This window comes from Rhodamnia argentea, chromosome 1, assembly GCF_020921035.1.
Source record: "Rhodamnia argentea isolate NSW1041297 chromosome 1, ASM2092103v1, whole genome shotgun sequence".
Classification (NCBI taxonomy): domain Eukaryota; kingdom Viridiplantae; phylum Streptophyta; class Magnoliopsida; order Myrtales; family Myrtaceae; genus Rhodamnia; species Rhodamnia argentea.
Genome location: NC_063150.1, coordinates 22,088,421 through 22,110,491, shown reverse-complemented (window position 1 = coordinate 22,110,491; position 22,071 = coordinate 22,088,421). Strand labels below are relative to the sequence as shown.

General features: G+C 40.5%; 2 protein-coding genes across 3 annotated transcripts; both read right to left on the bottom strand.

Annotated features, from left to right (window-relative positions):
• Positions 1–2,459: 2,459 nt before the first annotated feature.
• Positions 2,460–9,486, bottom strand: LOC115727016 (DNA repair protein RAD5B). Of its 2 annotated transcripts, none has more exons than XM_030657126.2 (19): positions 9,138–9,486; positions 8,008–8,975; positions 7,535–7,668; positions 7,294–7,429; positions 7,140–7,202; positions 6,657–6,806; positions 6,420–6,577; positions 6,235–6,319; positions 5,923–6,147; positions 5,623–5,766; positions 5,353–5,505; positions 5,205–5,272; positions 4,888–5,010; positions 4,696–4,795; positions 4,378–4,490; positions 3,714–4,290; positions 3,546–3,617; positions 3,346–3,444; positions 2,460–2,857 (listed from the first exon to the last, which is right to left on the bottom strand). In XM_030657126.2, exons 1-19 carry the CDS (start codon positions 9,406–9,408, stop codon positions 2,735–2,737), a joined length of 3,762 nt encoding a protein of 1,253 aa, XP_030512986.1. In that variant the 5' UTR covers positions 9,409–9,486; the 3' UTR covers positions 2,460–2,734. The 2 variants fall into 2 exon arrangements, with proteins under 2 accessions (XP_030512986.1, XP_048130546.1); XM_048274589.1 differs by having other exon boundaries at positions 7,161–7,202.
• Positions 9,487–10,177: 691 nt separating this feature from the next.
• On the bottom strand, positions 10,178–21,357 carry LOC115733424 (actin-related protein 9-like). Its single transcript, XM_048285302.1, has 21 exons — positions 21,250–21,357; positions 21,079–21,151; positions 20,883–20,992; positions 20,717–20,776; positions 20,547–20,615; positions 19,753–19,852; positions 18,452–18,651; positions 18,052–18,172; positions 15,657–15,721; positions 15,181–15,270; positions 14,462–14,512; positions 13,998–14,129; positions 13,677–13,766; positions 13,512–13,582; positions 13,211–13,410; positions 13,085–13,128; positions 12,955–13,004; positions 12,114–12,159; positions 11,574–11,624; positions 10,767–10,913; positions 10,178–10,596 (listed from the first exon to the last, which is right to left on the bottom strand). Exons 1-20 carry the CDS (start codon positions 21,250–21,252, stop codon positions 10,770–10,772), a joined length of 1,770 nt encoding a protein of 589 aa, XP_048141259.1. The 5' UTR covers positions 21,253–21,357; the 3' UTR covers positions 10,178–10,596; positions 10,767–10,769.
• Between the last annotated feature and the right edge of the window lie 714 nt (positions 21,358–22,071).

The window sequence follows — 22,071 nt, the reverse complement described above, 5'->3', positions numbered from 1 at the left end:
AGTTGAATTACCATGTCGATGGCTCGCGTACTTGATGAAACTTGACATCTTGTCTTCATATATTTGCATTGACCATTGGATCATTAAGTTGGTTATTGTTGAGCATAGTAAGGCCTTGTTTTGTTCAGCATTTACAAGGGATTTTAAGGCCTCAAAGTCCTTTGGCTAAATACAAATGGCGTTTGCCAAATGTTTTGGACAACTTTTGGGGAAATTCACTTGCATATCCAAAGGCCTTTAGCTCAAAGCAGGTTCAGAAGTACTTTAGAATGCTGCATTTTCGAAATGCAAATAGATTTTTTTTTCTTTTAATTTTACCATCGCTACACTTTTATAATTACAACAGTTTTCTTAAAAACCCTAACCTTTCCAAATAAGGCCATGTGCAAGCCGGTAGCAAACCATTGGAATGCAATCGGAGAAGCTGGCGGTGGCGAGTTGGCCTCCCCGGCCGGCGGTCGACCGCCGCTCCTTAGCCGGTTTCGAGGGTTTTTTTTTTAATAAAAAAACAAAAGCAAAAGTGCTTTGCAAATGTAATATTTCCAAACACCATTTTAATCAAAGTTGAATCCTCAAGTGTTTTGAAAATATACTTTACCAAACATTATTTGTATTTTGAAAAATCCCGTTAGTCCAAAGGTCTTTGTATTTTTCCAAAAATAAATCCTTCAAAGTCGAACCAAACGGGCCTTAAGTAATGGCGGAGAAAGTGTTATCCGAATGACAACAAATATTTATAATCGAACTTCCCTTATGGTATAAGGACCCGCATAATTTTAGAACGTCAAACAAAAAATGGAGGAATTGAAGATTGGCAAACACCAGATCATCTCCAAAAAGGGCGGAATACATAATCTCGCCTCCACTCCACGCTTACGCAAAACTCGGCGAGGACGAGGAAGTTGGAAACGGCTCCCAAAGGCATTAAGGGCATTCAAGTGATTGTCGTCAAGCGGCGCGGAGCCGAGCCGACAAGCCGTTCTGAGAGACAAGGGATAGCGTCGTCAAAAGCCGCGAAAAATTCTAAGCAACTCCGCTCCGAACGAACTGCCCACGCTTTTCTAACCGACCGACCCCACCGCCCCTCTCCCTCTCACGATGTCTAGGTTATTGTTGGAATCGACCACGACCCGTTGGATTGTTGGGAATCGAACGGGGGGGGCCCCACGAGATCGAACGGTTCAACCTCGCTGGACTTATGTAAATCCAGGTGCGTCCACTGATTTTCCCCTCGTCACGTACCATCACCACCACCACCACCACCAGATTTTGACCAATTATTGCCCCAGCCTCGAAGACTCCCTCGTCTCCTTCTTCTTGATACCTCCGACGAAGAAGACACGTCGGATGGGACCTTATCATGTGGCGCTCCACGTGGCACGGCTTGATCGGGCGATTTCGATTTCGAAATTCAACGGCTGAACCCAAAAACGTATTTGACTTTTTTGTGAACGCGAATTTCACTCACTCATTGAATATACTGAAAATATTATAAGGGCAACGATAACATACGGCAAGCCCTAACCCCGTGTTACATTTTCGTATATTTCTTTTGAATTAATTGCAAAAATCATCCTCAATTTTGCTCAGTATTTCAAATAACCTCGTAAAATCTCAAAACATCCATTTTGCATCTCCAAAATCTCTCCCATTCTCTCGCTCTCTCCCTAGTCAGCATATGATATGGTACTAAGTGACCACTTAATACTTTCTCTTGAGAGAGAGACACACACACACCCTCGCAGCCATAGCCTCATGCCAGAGCCCATAAGGACACCCTCTCCCCCTCACGCCTCTCCCGCCATCCTTGTCTATCTTTGCGGTGAGATTATTTCACCGATCGCAAAGGTGAGACCCACAATCTTGGCCTCGACCCACCGCTCGTGATCTCCAAGGCCACGTCGGCCATGGCCCACTAGTCATATCGAAGGTCGGCAAGGACTTCCAAGGAACAATAACGGCGCACAAGGTGGAGAAAGGGAGGCATGACCACAGGTCTATCGAACAGAACAAGCCTTGTTGACGGAAGGAAAGGTAACCATACATTTGAAAAATAAAATGACAAATCGATTAAATTACGTGTAGACGAGATTAAACTAAAATCCATTATAGAAAGCGAGGATAATCACAAATTTCCAAAAACGTAAGGAGAATCTTTGATGTGTGAACCGTAATTAAAGTTGAAAAATAGACTATGTAGTATTTCGCCCTTTTCGGTTTAAACTTTCTTAAAGAGCTCCCTACAACTTTAGGAAATTTTTGCTGGTCCGTGTATATTGCGAGCATCCAAGACCATTCACATGGCATGTGTGCTGTATTTTCCAAGGTGCCCTTTTTGTCATGATCCGGCCAGTCCAACCATTGGAAAAATACAAACTTTCGAGAATATTCCCGAGAACAGTTCTAGATCTTACAAGTCAACAACAGAAAAGAAGATGCAACACAAGAACAACGCAACGGCGGAGGAACAAGGGGAAAGTATTCTATTTCTCAATTCAGAGATTCAGCTTTTGACCAATGGAATAAGATCCGTCCAAAATCTACGAAAAAAACAACCCTTTCATCCTATGCCATAAGTTAATGATGCCATCTTAAATAGTCAAAAGCTGAAATCCAATCTTCAGACCACAGGTGTCAGCATGAATTTCCTCGTTATAATAAACTACAGGAAGATTAATTAAAAAAGTAAAGAGGACTTGGAATTTTCTTCACACACTCTTTTTTTTTCTTTTACCTATCTGAAGAGCATCTTCAGCTCCTCCAGTCTAGCAGACCGGACCTCCTCGTCGGTGAGGGCACCGGCGATCAGTCGCTGTTTCCTCGCTTGAACTTGCTGCATTCGCTCCTCCACCGTGTCCTGCACAATTTTCAGTTTCAACTGACATCATTCTAATTTGACAGAACTAATTTTCGTTTTGAAATTGGTGTTTTTCTTTAATCACAGATTCAAACCTACAGTTCAATTGGGAAATATCAAGCTTGAAGTTGGATTGGACTGGATGAATGGGACTTCATGGTTTATTTATACTAGGACTACCTAATTTTTCCATTTTTTTGGTGGAACTAGGACTACCTAATTAAGTTGGACCGCTTTTCATAAGTTGACCCCCCACGAAGCTAAGTTCCTTCGGAATCTGTCTTAGACTAACATTCATGGCATAACAGTACGTGGTTGTTCAGCGTTCAGACACAGACAGCGTATGAAAGGGGGAAAGTGTTGAGCTGGCAAGCTCAAAGCTTGGTCTGACACATACGTTTAAATTCTTCGATGTACCTGCTACGTGTTTTGACACCATAGCTTGATCAATTCCCGTAGGAGAGAATACGTACAAACAGCAAACTCACCTTGACAATGAATCTTCTAACTGAAACAATGCGTTTTTGTCCAATGCGGTGAATTCTCATGATTGCTTGCTCTTCTACGGCAGGATTCCACCATGGATCCTACATGTATGAGCAAGATTAATTTGTGTAAAATGACTGGTTCATAGATTTTCTAGTTGTAGTGGGTGACTCAAGTAGGTGAAAACTATCTCAAAACGTACCATGAGAAAGACATGAGAAGCAGCAGTTAAGTTCAAACCTACCCCACCAGCTCTAAGAGACATCAGAAGTATCTGAATTTTATGAGCAAGCAAAGGAACAGGAATCAGTACAAACAACTGGTCAAGTGTCACAGCAGGATGATCACAAGGTGTTCTAATCAGCCTTACCATTTTGTCATTTGTCTCGTTGAATTCCTTCAAGATCCTCTCCCTTTGCTTCTGCGAAAGTTTCCCGTCGAATCTCAGGTGCCCAAATTTTCTTCTCTTTAGTGGTATCTCCAGGAGATCCATAAATGAAGTCCATTGGCTGAACACAATGCTCTTCTCGCCAGAGCCTGTCTGCCTAATTTTTTCCAGGCAATCTAAAAGCTTCGACACCTTGGAAGATTCCTTCCAGTTCTTTTCAACATCAACTCTGAACTGGCTTTCTGTCGGGCACGTAATAAGATCGGTTTTCCTCAGCATTTGGCGACAGATTGGGCACAGGCCAGAGCTATGTGTAAGCCAGCTTGACAAAAGGCATTCCCTGCACATCCTATGAGCACAAGGTGTGAGCACAGGATCATCTGCTGACTCGAGGCAAATTGGGCACTCTGTATTTTCGCCCCGTCGGATGCCGTCAACTACCTCTTCTACATAGGCTCTAGATGGAACTATCTGATTACAGGAGGCCGTATGGGGATTCATATCAAGGAACTTTCTTGCAAGCTTGTTCAAATCTGCATACTGCTGGGAATCACTTCGGCTGCGCATCCAATGACGTGTCAAAAAAAACAAAAAAGCATTCATGCACAAACCAACAAAAAGGAAAATTTTTTGAGTCTATTAATACCTCATGACAAGGAATGGATGGTTGCAGCACTGCCTCAATCGAAGTAGAAGTTCAAGGATAGATGCATAATTGTGAAGAACCTTGCCCTGTGCTACAAATTGATCAAACCGTACCTGTTTTTATTTTGCAAAAGAATGTTAGCGGCTAATAAGAGAGAATACTCTGGCTAAAGCTGTCACTAGAAGAAACTGCTGACACTAAAATAAAAGTTCAATAATACTTGGATCGAATTATCCTCTCATGCATCAGGCCTGTGGAATATAACTAATTCATCTAAGCTAACATGCACACTAATGTAATCACAATAGTGAGACTTACTTTAGATCTCCTGAAGAGCGCATCATAGAAGTCCTGTTCTGCTTCTGATTGTTCACATTCAATAGTTTGTATATCAGTCGGAGGGAGAGTAAGTATCGGCCTGAATGAGAAGCATCAAAATATTAGGATATGATATGAAATCACTCATCTGAATCTGAAAAAGTAAGACTACGTGAGCATCGGTTTGATCACCTTCCTTCTTTATCTTTGCTTTCTTTAGTTCGCCTCAACATCAGAGAGTTCAATATTATTCTAACCAGCTTTATCCCTCTTCCATCTCCACTTTCATAAGGACTTTGTATACGTTTCTTCCACCTAATAAGGAATAAATATGATGAACACGGTTATGAGGTACAAATGACAATGGCATTTGTATCTTGGAGAGCTCCCATTTTGATAAAAAGCCTGAGGTTTTAAGCAAATGATAACCATAACTACAATTGGTCCACAGAAATCAAAAGGAAGTATGAATTAAATATAGTTAACACTATAACAGTATGAACACATACCATGCCCAGTTGCACCATGGCTCAACACGCAAGAAATGGATAAGACTGTAGAGATCTTGTAAGTTATTCTGCAAATTTACCAAAGGTCGGTTGTTTATAACCAGTTGTGCATGGCAAAGCATGAATCCACCTAGGTAACAGAACAGACCTGAATGGGGGTTCCAGTGAGACACCACCGAAAATGTGAGAGCAAAGCAAAGGCAGCCTGAGCACCTTGGGTCATCCAAGATTTAATTGTATGAGCTTCATCCAAAACTACCCTATACCATTCAACTCGGTGGAAAATGCTGTCATCTTGATCCTGAGATGGAATTTGAATCACTCTATTATTACTTTCGTTATTCAACATCAGGTTGGGGAAGGGGTTTTACATGGTTGAAGATAGCCAAAAGATGAGTTTTAAGAGATGCAATCTCACATGCTTATAAGCAGCTGTCAAGACACCATATGTAGTCAGGACTACATCATATCCTGAGAAAACTCTGGGATCATTTGTCTTATCCCCACCATAGTGAACAAAAATTGACATGCTTTCCGGCTTCGAATGAGTTTCGAGCTCATCCTGAGGAAGTCAACAGAAGGAATACTTACATATTGCCCTTTCAAGGAGTACAAGATAGCAAACTTAAGATCAAGCTTATAGATGCCCGTTTTAGGTGTCTATCAATGTCGAGCAAAAGAGACAAGAAATAAACGAAGATGTTTCAAGAGAGCTCACCTTCCACTGGCCCAGTAGGGCCATTGGACATATAATAAGAGTGCCACCTTTTACTTTTTGTGTGTTTCTTATACTTGAATCTCTCTTCCTTTTCTTTGTGTTATCAATGTCATCAGCACCCTCCATGAAAAATTTGTTAGCATCTGGATGTCGCCTGCTTGGTCTTGCATGTATTAAAGCAATTGTCATCACTGTCTTCCCAAGCCCCATTGCATCTGCTAATATCTACAATTTACAAAGTCAGAAACCTCCCCTACTTTTGCATTTGCAAGGCAACATAATGAGTGCAAGATGCAGAAGTGAAAAACTGACCCCTCCTCTAGTCATTTCCTGAGCATCTGGAAATTGTGTGGTTGCTTCACCGGAGCATACATTTACATATATAGAAGAGGCCGCCCTGCAAAATTTCGGGTCAAATGGTTATAGCATCCTGGCGTCCCATATTCTTAACATAAATGAAGTGCAAAGCTAACAATTTTTTTAGGTAAAACACATACTCATCGTATAGACGGTATTCTGCCCAGCAAGGATTAAGAGTTTTTGTGGCATTCCCTGCATCAACATACGTTTGGTTCTCTTGCCGTGACATCCAGTAAAGCGCTTCCTTCTGGTATGGCTTAAGGGTACACATAAGGGTGTCTGGGGGCTCCAACTCCTAGAAAGTTCATTGATAGAATTGAGAAGAGATTTTACAATGGAAAAACTAGAAAAATATATAACATGTTGCGTTTTACCTCCAAGTCATATACACCTGCAGAACCGATAATCTTGGTTAAGGCTGCCTCAGAGATGGCTTGCTCATCCTTATTTTCTTCCAGACACTTCTGGCCAGCCTTTCTTGTCATGGCCAGAGGCAATGCTGGCACGGTTGGATTTGTATTTCCCTGTTTTGATCAATAACAAACAGTTAAATTTAAAGACATGAAAACTCGACGTCTTGTCAGGACTCAGAACCATGCATGCAAATGTACTCATTTTGCAAGTATATCTCGTATTTTGGAACTTTTGATAAAGCTGATTCTTCTAGTTACTTTGGGAAAATTCTAAGACAAGTGAACACTTGGGGGCATTCGGTTTTTCCATAGTATCAAGTATGTCAAGGCTCAATACAATGTGCGTTCCGTCATAGAAAACAATTCACTCGGTATATCTGTACTCATTTGAGCAATTAATGTTTTATGTATTCACAAGAGAGGAAAACAACAGAAGGTGGTAACTTTACACAGGTTGAGATTTACCAAACATTTCCCAGTATTGAGTTCTTCTGGGTTGTACGCAGCCTGGATAAACCAAAGTAGAGATTAAATGATGATGCTACACGATTGATGACGAACTTCAAAGAGATGAGGACCACAAATAGGGAAGGATTACCTCTCGAAAAGGTTTGATTTTCAACAACTTGAATAGGGTCAATAGAGGATATTCAGTGGAGTCAATGTTGGATGGATCATCTAGCCTCCACGACGACTTGCGATCATTGGTGAAAACAGAATTGTGCATATAAAAGCTTCACAAATAGGACAGCAGAACTGAAATGTCAGACAGTTATTTTATTTTTTTAAATTGAAGCTCATACATAATAAACTTTCTGGCAATAGGATAAGACATTCACCTTACATACAACATTATTTCCTGCCCTATGTACATGTTTGCTGGGGCAGCTATGCAGCGACCACAAACCTTCACCTTTGAAGATTTCACAAGGGGAAGAATGCATTTTGCCCACGCCATTTCAAGCCGACCAATCTAATTATTAATCAGAGCATACACAAAATTATCAACCAGGCAAAAGTGCGCATTCTCATGATCTCATAACAATCCAAGTAAGGTACTGACAAAACTAGCTGATGGACAAAAGCACCAAAAGAAAAAACTACAGTCGACGACAACAAAGCGAAACCACTAGCAGGAGACAGGGATGATGTACCAAAAATCAATTGAATTACTTCATCTGTCTGTGCTCACTATTTATTAAAGAAAGGCAGGGAATGTGCAGCAGAAAAAAAAAAAATACTAAGTTGAGTACCAAAAATCTACAAAGATAATGGAGAACAAAAAATCAATTTTTTAAGAAACGTTGCTAACCTCCCCATGTCTTTTAGTAGAGAAACGAACTATCCATTGTGAATAATTCCTTGAGTTCACGGTAGGAAAATTGAAATGGATGATCTCATTGTCAATTAATTTCCTTCCTTTGGTGGTCGAAACCCCATTGATCACGCTCCTTCCCACCAAATGCCAGCATGGCTCTAATGCAAAATCAGCATCTTCCACAACCACACAACTAACACTCCTATCTTCAACGACTCTGCTTTTCAGACTGGAGGGTTTCAGCCCCAGTTGGTCCAACCCCGGCATGTGGTTCTCCAGCTTAAGCTTCGGTTTAGCCCAATTAATTGGAGTTGCATCTATTGCGTCGTCTACATCCATGTCTTTCCTCTTTTTGGGATTAACATCTTTCTTACCATCCCAGGGCTGGACTTGCAAATCGCCGCGTAGTATCTCCTTTTCCTCTGCTCTTGGCACCCTACTTTCTGCAACGGTGACAAAATCTGGCTCCGCCTTGACTATGGTCCTCTGAGATGATCTATCAACTCCTGATCCTATAGCAGTCCCCTGCATATCCTGATTCCTGATACATCCCTCATCAGACCCCATCCCTACCTCTTTGGCATCAGGTACCATTTTCTCTCCACTAACCAAACCCTTTTCTTCTCTCCCAGTTGCCTTCTCCACACGAACAGAGTCAGTTTCACCCTTTACCTGACCCATTCTCTCCGTCTTTATGCTCTGGCTCCTCAGGTACTCCTCATCAGTGGCCACGAGGGGCTCATCGAATGACATCATCGAGAAATCAACGGCTCCCCGCACTTCCGACAGCCGAACCAGCTGGGGTTTTTCCGGTGCTCCACCACATGCTTTTTCTTTGGATAGCATCCTGTCATTGCCGACAACATCAGGCTCTGTTTTCACTATATTCTTCTCGAATGATGCCGCCTCTACTTCAGATTCCGCAGAGACAACTTCACTCTTACTCGGCTCACACGCCGTTTCTTCACTTGCATGGGACTTCTCTACCCAAAGAGGACTGAAGTCCTCTACCCGAGCCTTTATCTTGGACTCCATCCTGAAGTACTCATCCTCATCAGCCGCCACTTTCGTGTTCGTCGCCGTCAGAAACTCGTCGAAGGACATCCTCGACGGATCGACCGGACCCTTCGGGTCCTCCAGCTCTTCGCGCGGCTCCGGTTTCACTCCAGCCGAGATCCTAGCGCCGGCGCCGGCGAGAGCCCGCTTGACTTTGAACGGAACCTTCCAGGTACGGAGGATGAGGTCGATGGCGGCGTCGACGTCGTCCAGGGATTGGGACAGAGCGGAGGAGACGTCGCGCGTGGACATCTCGTGGCCGAAGCACGTACGGATCCGCTCGATCTTCTCGGCTCGCTCGATCGACATTTCGCCGGCATCGTCCATGTCGTGAATCATTGCGTTGCAGAGAGAGAGACACACACAGAGAGGCGTGAAATGGAGAAGAAGAAGAGTGTTTTTGGCGCGAGGGGGAGTTTTTCAATGACGTAGGATTTTGATTTGGCGCTTTTTTTTTTTTTTTTTTTTTTGGGCTCGTAAAATGTTGGTAAAACAAAACTAGGAAAATGGATGGCGCGAAAAGCAAAAGCGGGGGGTGCAAAAGGAAAAACGAGGAAAAAAGGGTTGTTTATTTATGGAACTTCATTTTGTGAAAATAGGAGTACCTATCTACTGGGACTTGCTTTGGTGTCTTCGTGTTTTGTATTAGCATGAAATCGCCCGTTTTGCATGTGGCGAGAGAAATAGGAAAAAAAAAAAAGATAATGAGGAAAAAAGATGTTCAAAATTCGGTTTTATTTTGAAAAAAAGTAGAGTACTAACTTACTAAATGTCCGAAAAGTTCTAAATGCAAGAGTTCGAAAAGCATTAGAAGTTCAAGAGATCGTGGTGATTCGAAGCGTAATAAATTCATTCCATAAATTCGAAGCGAAGATACGTAAAGTGCAGTACACGAAAGAAAGAAGTTCAGCCAGACGAACATCGACGGGTCTTTTGGTAGGCGATTGCAGCACGCGAAGAAAAAACATTCAGCTGGACGAACATCGACGGGTCTTTCGGTAGGCGAAATTCTTGATGTTGTAAAATTAGTTATATTTATCGACACTGTATAGTTACGGTGTACATTAGCCAGAATAAATTTCCCTTTTTTTGGATGTAGGGTATCCAAGCTTTTGAAGATCCACTGTTGCCTAGGGCAACAAGGTAGTCTAAAGGTAAAAGAAGTAGGAGAGCAATGCAATCTATCAGTATCACCAAGTACCCTTCCAGCCGCCTGATATTGCCATAGAAGAAGCACTAGCTTTCCTTGTCCCAAAAAACCAGCCCGACTTCGGATCCACCTCGACTATCAACAAGAAGCCATATTAATTAGGATGTACAAACTATGATAAGAAACCTGAAGTCGAAGGAATGAAATGCAACAGTTATAACCACCCCGCCGTTATGCAATCGTTTGGATGAGACACCGGACACTTGCAATTCTTAACAGGCTTGCAACTCGTCCCATAGAACTCGTAGAAGGGGAAACCACCGGCTGCAACTGCTGCACAAGTGAAAATGATTTAAAACTCCAACATCTGGTGCTGCCTCGTAAACACGAGTGCACTTAGACCCATTGAGATCAGCAATCAATGTCCTCGAATGGAGTTTCGAACATCCAGTAGTGCAATAGTAACATAGACTATCTGGAAAGTCGTAATAAGAGTATGTCCACTGACCAGTTTAATGGGAGTAGCTATGAGCCCCAATTGTTTTACCTTTCAAGAGTTTATGTAACATGTCGCTTGTGCTTGGACATAATAAGAGTCCTTGTACTTCCTGCCGATACCAACATGGACTCCATTGTGAATCCAGTCCATTCGATGTATCCAAGCATCTCGGCCAATATCAAGAATTCCTAAAATCTGTTGAGAACAAAGCATGCCACAGTAAGAATATTTAACCTATCAGAATACTCCCAGCAATAGTCTTTCAATACTAGAGAGAAATATCAGATTTTGACCCAAAAATTTTCAGGTTGCACTTCAAATTAATAGGTTGAGAATCAACCAAGTTAAGAAAGGCTACAACTTAATTTAACCAAGTAAGCTCATCACTAAGAAGTTGCGAGTTCAAATGATGGACATGAATATTGGTGAATATATTTAAGTTAGCCAGTGTTCAAATCCATTATGCGAGAGACCATGACAAGGTCTTAACTTGAGGATAGCATCAACATTATGTGACGGGTTTGATTACCATGGAAACATGCCATGTCTCTCTTTGAAGAAGCTTTTCCATGTGTCTTCAAGATGCTGTATTTAAACAAGGCACGTACTTTTGGAAAATGCAATGTTTGCCTTTACCCCCATAATTATTGGCCGATTAAAAGGGGATGTTGGCGAATATGTCTGCATATTTTGATTTAAAACCAACAGAATTTCTTATACTAAACAGCTCCCAGTCCCCATCAGGCAGGAAACGAAATGAGTCATGTTCAACTCGCCAGATAGAGTCTTAGTCAAAATTCATCTTCTTACAGCAAAAAATAGTGAGAAGATGTTATGAGACAATGCTTATCTTACCGCTCCACCTTTCCATGACACAAAAGTAGGGTGCGTTCTTGATTGCAAAACCTGTTTAAGACAACACGTCAGTTTGCTCAATCCAAAGTGCACAAATTTAGTCCTACTGGAATTTTCACCTCACATGCATTGTTGGTAAGTCTAGCTTAAGAATACTGCACATCTCATTAACCTTTATGACAAACTATTCAAAGCATATGATATGGAATGGTGACAAACTCAAGTCATGAGATACAAATGGTATGTCCAAATAAACCCAAGGCTCTAAAATCTTGGAATAAGATGTGTTTTAAGATATTTGGTTAACTACAACTAAGAAGCATAGATAGAATGTAGTCCTTTGTTCTAGCAATAAAAAAATTCACAAATCGACCTATTTAATATGTAAACATTGTGCTAATTTATGCCGCTTATCGTGTGGTTGCCAATAATATGAAAATAAGCTGCATGACCAACTAATCTCCATGACTAGTCCACAACTAAATATAGCAAAGAAGTACTTAACACGACAGCGACAAGACAAAGAAAGAGTGTACTGACCTCGACTGTATCAATTGCTTCATTTGAAGGAATTGCATGCAATACCCTGTAACAACAGAATCAATGAGTAATGAGAACGAATTTAGGCTTCGGAATTTCTATTGGAAATGTTCTTTGGGAAAAAAATAAAACCAAATTACTGGGCAATGATGCCAGAGTCCATTATTGGCACTGAGACACATTATTATTGACCCAATGTTTGGACTTTTAAGTCCTCCAAACAAAAATCCTCCTATTTAAATGGAAGAGACCATAAAAAATAAAAGAAAACACCATTCTCTGCTTTTTCTTTTCTTGTTTGGGGGGGTGGTTGGTGGGTTGGGATGGGATGGGATGTAAATAAACACGAGCTGACATTGCAAATCCTAAGAGGATGGTTGCTTGATAGATAGAAAAGTTCGACTATAGGACACCAAGGGGATGAAAACCCGTTTTCAAAAAGAGCCCACAAAACTAAAGCCATATACAATATAGCCGTCAAAACCACAAGGTCACTCGAATACAGGATAAACAATCAACAGTATAAAAGATATTAACATAGAAGAATAACTTAAGGTTTTGAATATCATGAACTCATAAGTTCGAAATATAAATGTAAATAGCTCATTATCTGAATTAATGCGATCCTTCTCTAAACATTTGCCAGAAAAGAGGCCAATATCTTGATTTGAGGAGGGATTAATCCAGCAGATTTCAGTAAACAAATTCATTGATTTTCTTTCAGCATAGACAAGGCTCTTTACACCTGTTTATACAGAGTCAAACATGAAATCCTGTCACTGCACCAGAATACTCACAAAACCATGATTCTGCAAATGTTCTAAGGATAAGTAAAACTAACCTATCCTCCACAGCAGGAATGAGACCCTCAGTCAGAGCTACTCCACCGATCTAAATCACGAGATTGAGTCATTTTTTCTAATCAATATATAGCAATTCACAGAACATCTCACTGTGTGCACGAGACTCACCAGCTGTATGCTACAGAACAGTTTTCTCTTGAGATCGATACGCCCTGTCAAAGCAATAAGAAAGTTATGATTTTCATAAGACATGACATTCTGCAAGCAGAGTTCAAGAAATTGGTTAGGACCTACCAGTTGAAAGAATACTACTAGTGATTGCTTCAGCAAGGCCAACCTTCTCTTCCTTCTTAGGTTTTGTCTGAAACATCGGATAGCTGTCCCACATGGGCAATCCAATGTTAAAACCAGGATACAGACTATCCACCATGTCTGGTCGTCTGGGATAATCGAAATGCCATGTTTCTTCTAGCATATCCTCATAATCATTAAACCTGGTAGAACAATCACCACGGTAGAGAAGCCGTGGTAGAGAAGGTTTATCACGATTAAACTTTCTCTGAAAAGTTTTTTTTAACAAAATAATTTCACTCACCAAGAACGAGGTGGTGGAGGATATACATCTGGGACCAAAAGCGTCGGATAAAACAAACCCATAGGAGGTACCTAATTAGGAAAGAACCATTAGTCCATCTCTAAACAGATAAACATTTAGCAAGCAAAGTAACATAGAAATGAGAATTCATTTTAGGAAATATACATTGAGAGCAGTAAGCCTCGTCCTATGAGACGCAGCTGGCATCCCGTCCTCATATGACTGAACAACTGCCACAGCATCAACCTCCCCCTCCTGTAAGCAAGAAACTTAGTTTGTCTGAGAAACTTAGTTTGTCTGAAAGAGAACATGCAACACATGTTTCTGCATATTGAGTGATACATATATATGGCTCGTAAACTCAATAAATCCCTTTTCTCACTTGGGGTTTCTCCCATTATAACTGGAGCATAGTTATAATTTTTTAGTGCTCACAAGTATAGGAATTTTATGAACACTGAATCTTAATTCCCAAATCAGACTCACTTGGATGTAACAGTAGGATTCTTTCAGTTCATTTAGCATCAACATGTCTATAGGTTTGGTCAACATGTCTGTGCGAACTTGAGGCCAAGTTTGATGATGCCTCTGGGTCCATAAGAGGCATCTGGATATATCCTGAAACCACATTACTCATCACTATCATAACCATTGATGTTCAAGAAATAGTTTCAAGTCCAATGAAGCAAGAAAGTAGACATATGGGATAAATAACATAAACCTGCAGGCTGAATTAAGTTATCTCAAGAAACAAGTACAAAAATTTTTTGTCAAAAACTCCCTATATTGAGACTGAAGCCAAATAATTATAGCCAGACCTGACAAGCTACAAGAAAATGTATGTAAGGTGGTGAGACAAATCAACTTTAAACATTCTGCATATGATGGTAGCTAGGCTAATCCAGATATACTGCAGTAAGCCCAGAACTATGACAAATATTAAGCAGCACCTCTCCACCAAATGGCAATGTCTTCTCGGAGGTAGGTAGAGACACTCCATCCTGACATTTAAAAAAGACGATTCCCTCATTAAATGAGTGGAACATGATAAATCATAGTTTTTAAAGTCATCAGTAGATATAAAGTCCAGGCAGAATGTGTCAAAATTTAATTTGTTTCATTTTGTTCAAACAATATTGGCACACATAAGGGTTATTTGTTTACCAGAAGAATGTTAGTCAGACGTATGAAACGCAGCATTAATGGTCCAGAAAAAGAGAGTGCCATAGGCACAATACAAACCTAAACAGAATTTCTCAGTCATTGTGATTCAGTTTTCATCCATTAATTTGAAGGTGACACTATCATTAACAAAATGAGAGATTGTGGAACAAGAAATTTCTAGCGAAGAGGAAAAATAAGCATGGAGGCAGGAACAACAATCTCACTACTGGTATTGGTGATAACAAGTCGAGAATGATGTTGAAAGTGGAAACTGCACTGTCTTTCATCATATTACTGGGCAATATGGCTTTCACAAATAATTATTCTGGGCGCGGGGCACACACGAACACAAACAAGGATAGCTCATTTTTCTTTTCCTTTGATTTATGAAAGGAGGTTATATCTAAGTTCAATCTATGTCAAAATTACTGGTGAATTTGATCTGTATTACCAAAAGCAAGACTTGTACTGCAACGGAGGTAAAAAATAAAAGAACCACAAGTACCTCAATGCATATGACTGATGTCACCTGAGCTCCAATATTTACAATGCATGCAGTTGACAAACCATTCCCAAAAGCTGCAGCAAGACCTTCCTGAGAAATCAGTACAGGTCAATATAATATCTAATGTACACTAATGGAGAAAACAGCGGGAATGTATAGCCACCTAAATATTTGTCCAGGACGCTGATCGCATCATGAGACTCAATGCACAATTTGGAGCATGAAGAGTACAGAAGAGAAAAAAGCAAGCGTTTGGAAAAAGTTATTGCCATGCAAAGTAAACCAGCTGTAAATAATCTGGTAATGCAGTTAGAAAAAATTCACCTCCATAAAAATTATAGCAATTTTGTGATAGTGGGGAATTGTCATCGGAACAGTAAAGCATGCTAAGAGCTCATACTGTTTTTGATTATCATTCACAGTTATAAATGGGAATAAATTTCTGCAAGTCATCGGAAGGCAGAAAGGTTCCCAACCTGGTGTACCACAGCTGAGCTAAATTGCAAATCCCGCAACACTATAGAAAGCACTTCCTTAATTTCTGCTTAAAACCAGAGAAATCAGAAATTCAATTTGGAATCTGCTAGATTCCCTGGCAAGAAAAGCAGAAAAACAACCAAGAACCCATTCTCCAGATTCTGGATACATGTATTCAATGCAAAAAGCTAAACTTACAAGAAAACAACGCAAGCTGGTTGTAAAGGCATGGAACTAAGGACCAAGAATCCACTGACGAATCTAGGTAAATACCTCTTCCATCAGCAACATGTCTCAGCTTACAGAATTTCACCCCAATAATGGGGATAATGAAGAATTCTTTAACTACTTAAGCTAAACCACGGTCTCAACCCTGATGAACTACTTAAGACAACAGAAATTCTTGCATAGTATGGATGATTGAAGGGAGCAGGAGCACTTATAGACTGGAAGTTGATCTGAAAAGGATAGCTCATCCATCATAATCTATTGAATATAAAGTACTCTATCTCCTTCTGGCATGGTGGTTCAAGTGTAAATTCACTCATAAAACAGTTATTGCCTGATTCTTTTAAGGCTTGTAGCAAGCCAGCACAATTTTGAGATTTTTGTATACTGGTCACTACAGCACCTGATGGAAATCGAATATCGTTTGGAACGCTTAAGATTGGGAATTGGGACGGTGTTGTATTTCTTCATTCTTCATTTCAATCTTGAGGGTGTGAATCGCAATGAAGATAAGGATCATTTGGTCTTGTTCTATTAGCAGGTATTTTCGTTCAAACCATACACTAATCTGTCATTTGAGACAAATTTGAGTGAGAAGGCTGATTTCCCATGAAGGCGGATATAGTAAAGGAAGTTTCTCCAATAGTAGCTCTCTTTCCCTATACAAGAAGGCAGTCTAGAATAGCATTTTGACAATCAGTAACATGCAGAACGGCTTTAATTCTGGTTTAGGTGTTTTCTTTGTAAATATGCCCTGGAGGTTGTTAAATCACCTACTAAGACACACCCCAAAGGCATGAGATTTCTGGAACACTGCTTTAGCACTGTTGGTGCTTTCTTGGCTGAGCTTTCTATAGTAAGAAAAAGGTTGTTAGGATCGGAATCCTAATTATGAACGATGAAGGTGTCTAAGGGATCGAATCATAATATCAGGTTGTGGATCGTAAGATCCTCAAATTACACCAACAATACAAATATCTTGAATAGTCGTGTGAATTTAATAATTATGACCATTGGGTGACGATAATCCTCCAAATGGTGTGAATTTACAGTTTATATACTTCTTCCACAAGAATGATCTATAATTCAATCAAATAGATATTACGATATACAACTTTGAAGGTTGAAGTATGTCAAGATTTGATCGGTGGGAAAAGTGGGATTGCATCGATCGTATGACTTTTAGCTCACAATCAGAACCATGTAAAAATCCTAGCTAATTCAGGTCCTACTTAAGATTTGGATCATTTCTTAAGTTTCAAATAAGATCCTAGAGTCCGGATCCGATCCTAACAGCCACGGTCAAGAATGAGCGCTGGGCATGGATAAGAATGCATGTTAGCAAAAGCAAGGAGAAGAAGAGATTGAAGGATTCCATTCAACTCCAGCAGCAGCGTTATTAAAGAAAGGGATATGTTACTAGCTTATAGGAGAGGCAAATAAGTGATTTACTTCACAACTTATTCATTGACTTTTGAAGAGGTTTTTTATTGAGAATCATTTTAACAGGGGTGGCAATCCTCCATAACTCTTCGACAGCTAGTCTATATTATGCTTTCTCAGAGAAATGCTATGTTGCAATATGAATCTGACACACCGCCATTGTGCTTGAAAAAAAAGGTGGGAAGAAGTTTATATAAGATCAAACATACAACTCAACCTTATATCCAAAGTTCTATTTCAGGCACACATAGACTGCGCCTGGTATAAACTCCTGAAGCAAAAAGGACCATTATAATTTACTACTGCTCCATGTGTTACAGCTTAAGAAGAGGCAAACAATTGTCAAAAAGATGCAACAAAATCCGCAAAAAAGCATTAATCCCAGCAAATTTAAGTTTGTCATTACATTAACTGAAGATCTTAAAGGTCCTTTTTTGGAGTTATCTTCAGCTACAGCAATGGTATACTACTTGTCAATCATAGGAAAAAAAAAATCCATTCGTAAAGATAAACCAAGTAAAATCAGCCAATGAACCGCAAGAAAAAATGAAGAAAAAGCATGGGAAGAAACCATAACACCAATTGTCTATTTATACTCGACCATATATTCATGCATCCACTTACAATACAGAGATCATATGAAATGCATAAGCAGAAAAACCAATAGAAAAATCTTCGAGGATATAAGCAAATGAACATAATGAAAGCAAAACAAATAAGTACCGCGATTGTCAAATGTCTCTGGCACTACAAGAACGGCAGAATACATATTCCTTTCAGATTGGGGTATATGCAATTTCTCCACCAACATCCAGTCCCAGAGAGTATGCAAATCCTCATACACCTGCAAAGCAAAATTATAGGGATGAGCAAGATCTTACCATATCATTCTTTTTCTACTTTACCATATCCATACAACTATCATATCACGTAGCAAATGCATGCAATACTTTATATTACAGGTGTTTTGCTGGATGGTTAGAATTGATTCCTGATGAGGCTACAGATACCAACAAATCTAACTAAGCAATGTACTTAATGTGTACCTCCAAGGAGTGAGAGTGGAACTCAGTAATAATCAGACAGCAACTTCTTTCAACGCGTAATATTTAGGGAATCTCACCTGCTGCACAGGATAGTCTTGCGAAATGTTAAAATGACCTCTTCGGATAGGACGGCGGAAGCAGTAAGGCTCTGTGGGTGATATTTTCAGAGATTCCTCACCACAAATGAACGGTCTGTATTTACGTTGACCTAAGTCCATATGCCCTCCCTCACGTTGGGCCAACGAAGTACTAGGCAAGTCTTTATCCTCTAAGCTATCTGCAAAGCAGAGGTGCAAGTCAAATACAAAAGCACAAACTAAAGACTTTCTGCAGATTCAATATCAGCATGAAAAATAATCATACTGCATTACGCAACTCGTGTATGAAAAACAACCTTGACAATGCATATAGCTTCGCAACAATAAATGCAGGTGACACATAGTTGCAGGGAGGAAAAAAAAGATTGCTTCCACTTTTCACTCTTTAGGTCATTTAGCAAGCTTCACTATTTACAAAATGACAAGACCTTTTCTATTAGCTGAAAGCCAACTCCACATATCCTTGAATAAACAAGAATATAATGACATACAACCCATTACCTTATCAACTCCATACATCCTTAGACAAACAAAGGCACCGATACAACCAACAGAACAATTTTAGTAGACTGACTACAGGCTAGGAGCATTGAAGCTGGATGCTTCTGCTCAAAAACATTAGCAGCTACAGCCGCTTTTGTACAGGAGGCAGAACTATATAGTATGCTCACCAAAGAAATTATCAGAACAAGCATTTGCAATAAAATTAGCTTCAGACACAATTGAAGGTCGATGGTCAGAAGTTCCAAACATTGACAGAGTGCACCATCCTGCTAGCTATCTACATTTTGGACGACAGCTTCCATTTCAACATATGTTACTTAACACCCCCGATACTCCAACTTAGAGACAAAACAATCATATGGAATTTTTAGTTTATATCTACCTCACAGTTTCTCTACTTAGTTCCAAAATGACATAGAGACGATCACTTTTTCGGGGTAGAGTCTCGTTATCCTAGGCATCTAGTATATTGGAGACATGCTCCAGCCCAGATAAAAGCTAAAAATCTTATATTGTTATGACAATTCAATCAACAGAAGCCTATACTACATCAAATCTTATACAAGGGAATATAAGTACTATGTTGCCATTTTTCTTTGCATAGACAAAGCAGTCCATGATCTGACAGCACAGTTTCTGATTCTATGACACATCAATAAGTAGAAGCAGATAACATAAGTAAGAAGAGAAAGGTAAAAGGTCTGAGCCATAGTGAAGCCAATTAACTCAGAAAAACCATTAGCCAATGAATAGAAAAAAATAGTTATTATATAGACCTGCTACCAGAGTCGAACTTTGCCTCTCATACACATCCGTCCAAGAAAAGACTGAATCTTTCCTACCATTCTGTGGATTATAAGCGTCAACACGTCCCATCTGTATAACAGGTAAGTCAGTTTTTCTTTCACTATGCCTGACACAATCACAAATGAACTCCAATAACAAATATCATGAAGAAATTAGAAACTGAAGAATGCAAAACAATACACAAAAAAGGCAGCAAAGGACAATCATATACACATCCTTACATAGACACATAGACATCCTAGTTTGGGCAGACTTCCATTTTTTCTGGGCGGCGCTGGGTGGTTTAATTTTATTTATTTATCAGGAAGGAGGAACTGAGCTCTTACAGTACTAAAATTCAGGAATATACTAGATCCAAGTAGGCAATGACTCTGCAGTCTCCTCTTGGATGACAATGCAGTATAGATTTACACAGAACAAGGGGAGAAATTTTAAGTTGTCAAGATAAAGGCATTAAAAATCTTTCAAGTCCTTCACTAACCATCAAAGAGAGGACAATGTGCTTGTAAAGACCAAAACAGTTCATTATCTTGAATACCTCATGAAGAAAACAGAGAACAAGTTGAGAGAATTGCCTTAAAATACTGAACCTTCGAGTAGCCAACTCAAATGAGAGAACAAAAAGATAATTGGACCATGAAAACAGTGAAGTTCAACCAAGAACGGAATCTTTGAAGATTAAGTTGGGACTTAATCTGCCATATCATTTTGAAGATTAAGCAGAAGCGATCGAGCAGCTCAACCAAGAGCGGAATCTCCATACCTTGCGCTGGAAAGAGCTGCTGTTCGTGACCTCCTCATCCAAGAACGGAATTTTCAACAATGATGCTATCTGGGGTACACTAATCCACATGTTAATTCTGAGAAAATTTCAAAAACATTCGAGGCATTTCACACGTCACAACTAAAAACAAACAACAGAAGTCAACTCACAATATCATAAGCCTTCTCTCGCTCCATGTGTTGTGCCGTCGTAACTTGAGAATTGAGCATCTAAAAACTCCAAAGCAACAACAACCCATCAATTCCGCAGTGCCAAAACCAGACAGGCACGAAAAACCAAGTGGGTAAAAAAGGAAATCATGAAACGTGGTCGGACCTGATCTTGCACGTTTCGCTTGGGCACCTGGCTGGTGCACCGGGCGATGCAATGAGGGGCGGTGAAAGGCGCGTCCTGCTGAGCGAGGCCCACTCTGATGTTCGCAGAACCTGGAAAGCAAGGAACGAGCACGTTCAAGCTAAGGTCGAGCGAGGCGCTTACTATTCGATTCGGCTGAAGAGAGGGGTGGGAGTACCAGGGTTGATGACGACGAGATTGGAGCCTCTCTCCGAGATGAGCTGCGAAGGAATCGCCGTCTTCAAATAATCCTGGAAAAAGGAAATGCGAGAGGTTCAGTGAAGAAGCTCACCGACTGGAGCAGTCATCAGAAGAGAGAGAGAGGGAGAGGGAGAGGGAGGGAGATCACCATGGCGAAGCGAAGCGAGGTCGAAGAGCTTTCTCGTCAGTCTCTCTCGCTCTCTCAACTCAGAGAACTGAACTGAACTGACAACGGACAGAAGATGATGCTCCCAGCGACGACGTTTTGATTACTGATGAACGAGGCTTAAACAACAAAAGATTATTTGGGTCGGTCCAGCCCAACCCAGAGCAGAGAAGAGAGAGCCGAGGTCGTTGATCAAAGGAAAAATTTCAAAAAAATTTCTCAAATAAAAATTTAAAATAGACATCATTATAAATATGAGTCTAAAGTATTATGTTTATTTCAAAGAAAGAAGGACCCACAAGAGTATTTTCATCATTTCTTTTTCTGATTTTTTTTTCTCATTTCTTTTTTTTTCTCCTTTGTTTGAGGTTGGCGACCCTCGCCTAGCCTTCGCTAGCCACCGCGAGGCGTCCCTTGTGGCTGTTAAGGGCAGCCTTGCCTCTCGGCAAGGTGAGGCCAAGAGAGGCAATTTCAACAATTTTGTCGCCAAGTTCTCTGTGGAAGCTCTCGACAATCCTAAGGGGCCACATTTAGTCGAAAACGCTAGAAGGAAATCGTTAATCACCACCGCTGGTGATGAGGACGACGAACCTCAAGTCTCGCACTGGGTAGTCGCGGCGAGTTCGGGAGGTCGCCAAACCCCAACCGTGGCAATGCTGGGATCGTGTGACCTCTGTGAGCCTCGCCACGAATAGATCCGGAGGAGCGATGCGATCGTCACCAAGGGTCGATTGGGGAACTAGAAGAGGCGTTGAAATTTCCCTTTTTCTATGGTCGAAATGTTCCCTTCACTTGTAAGAATTT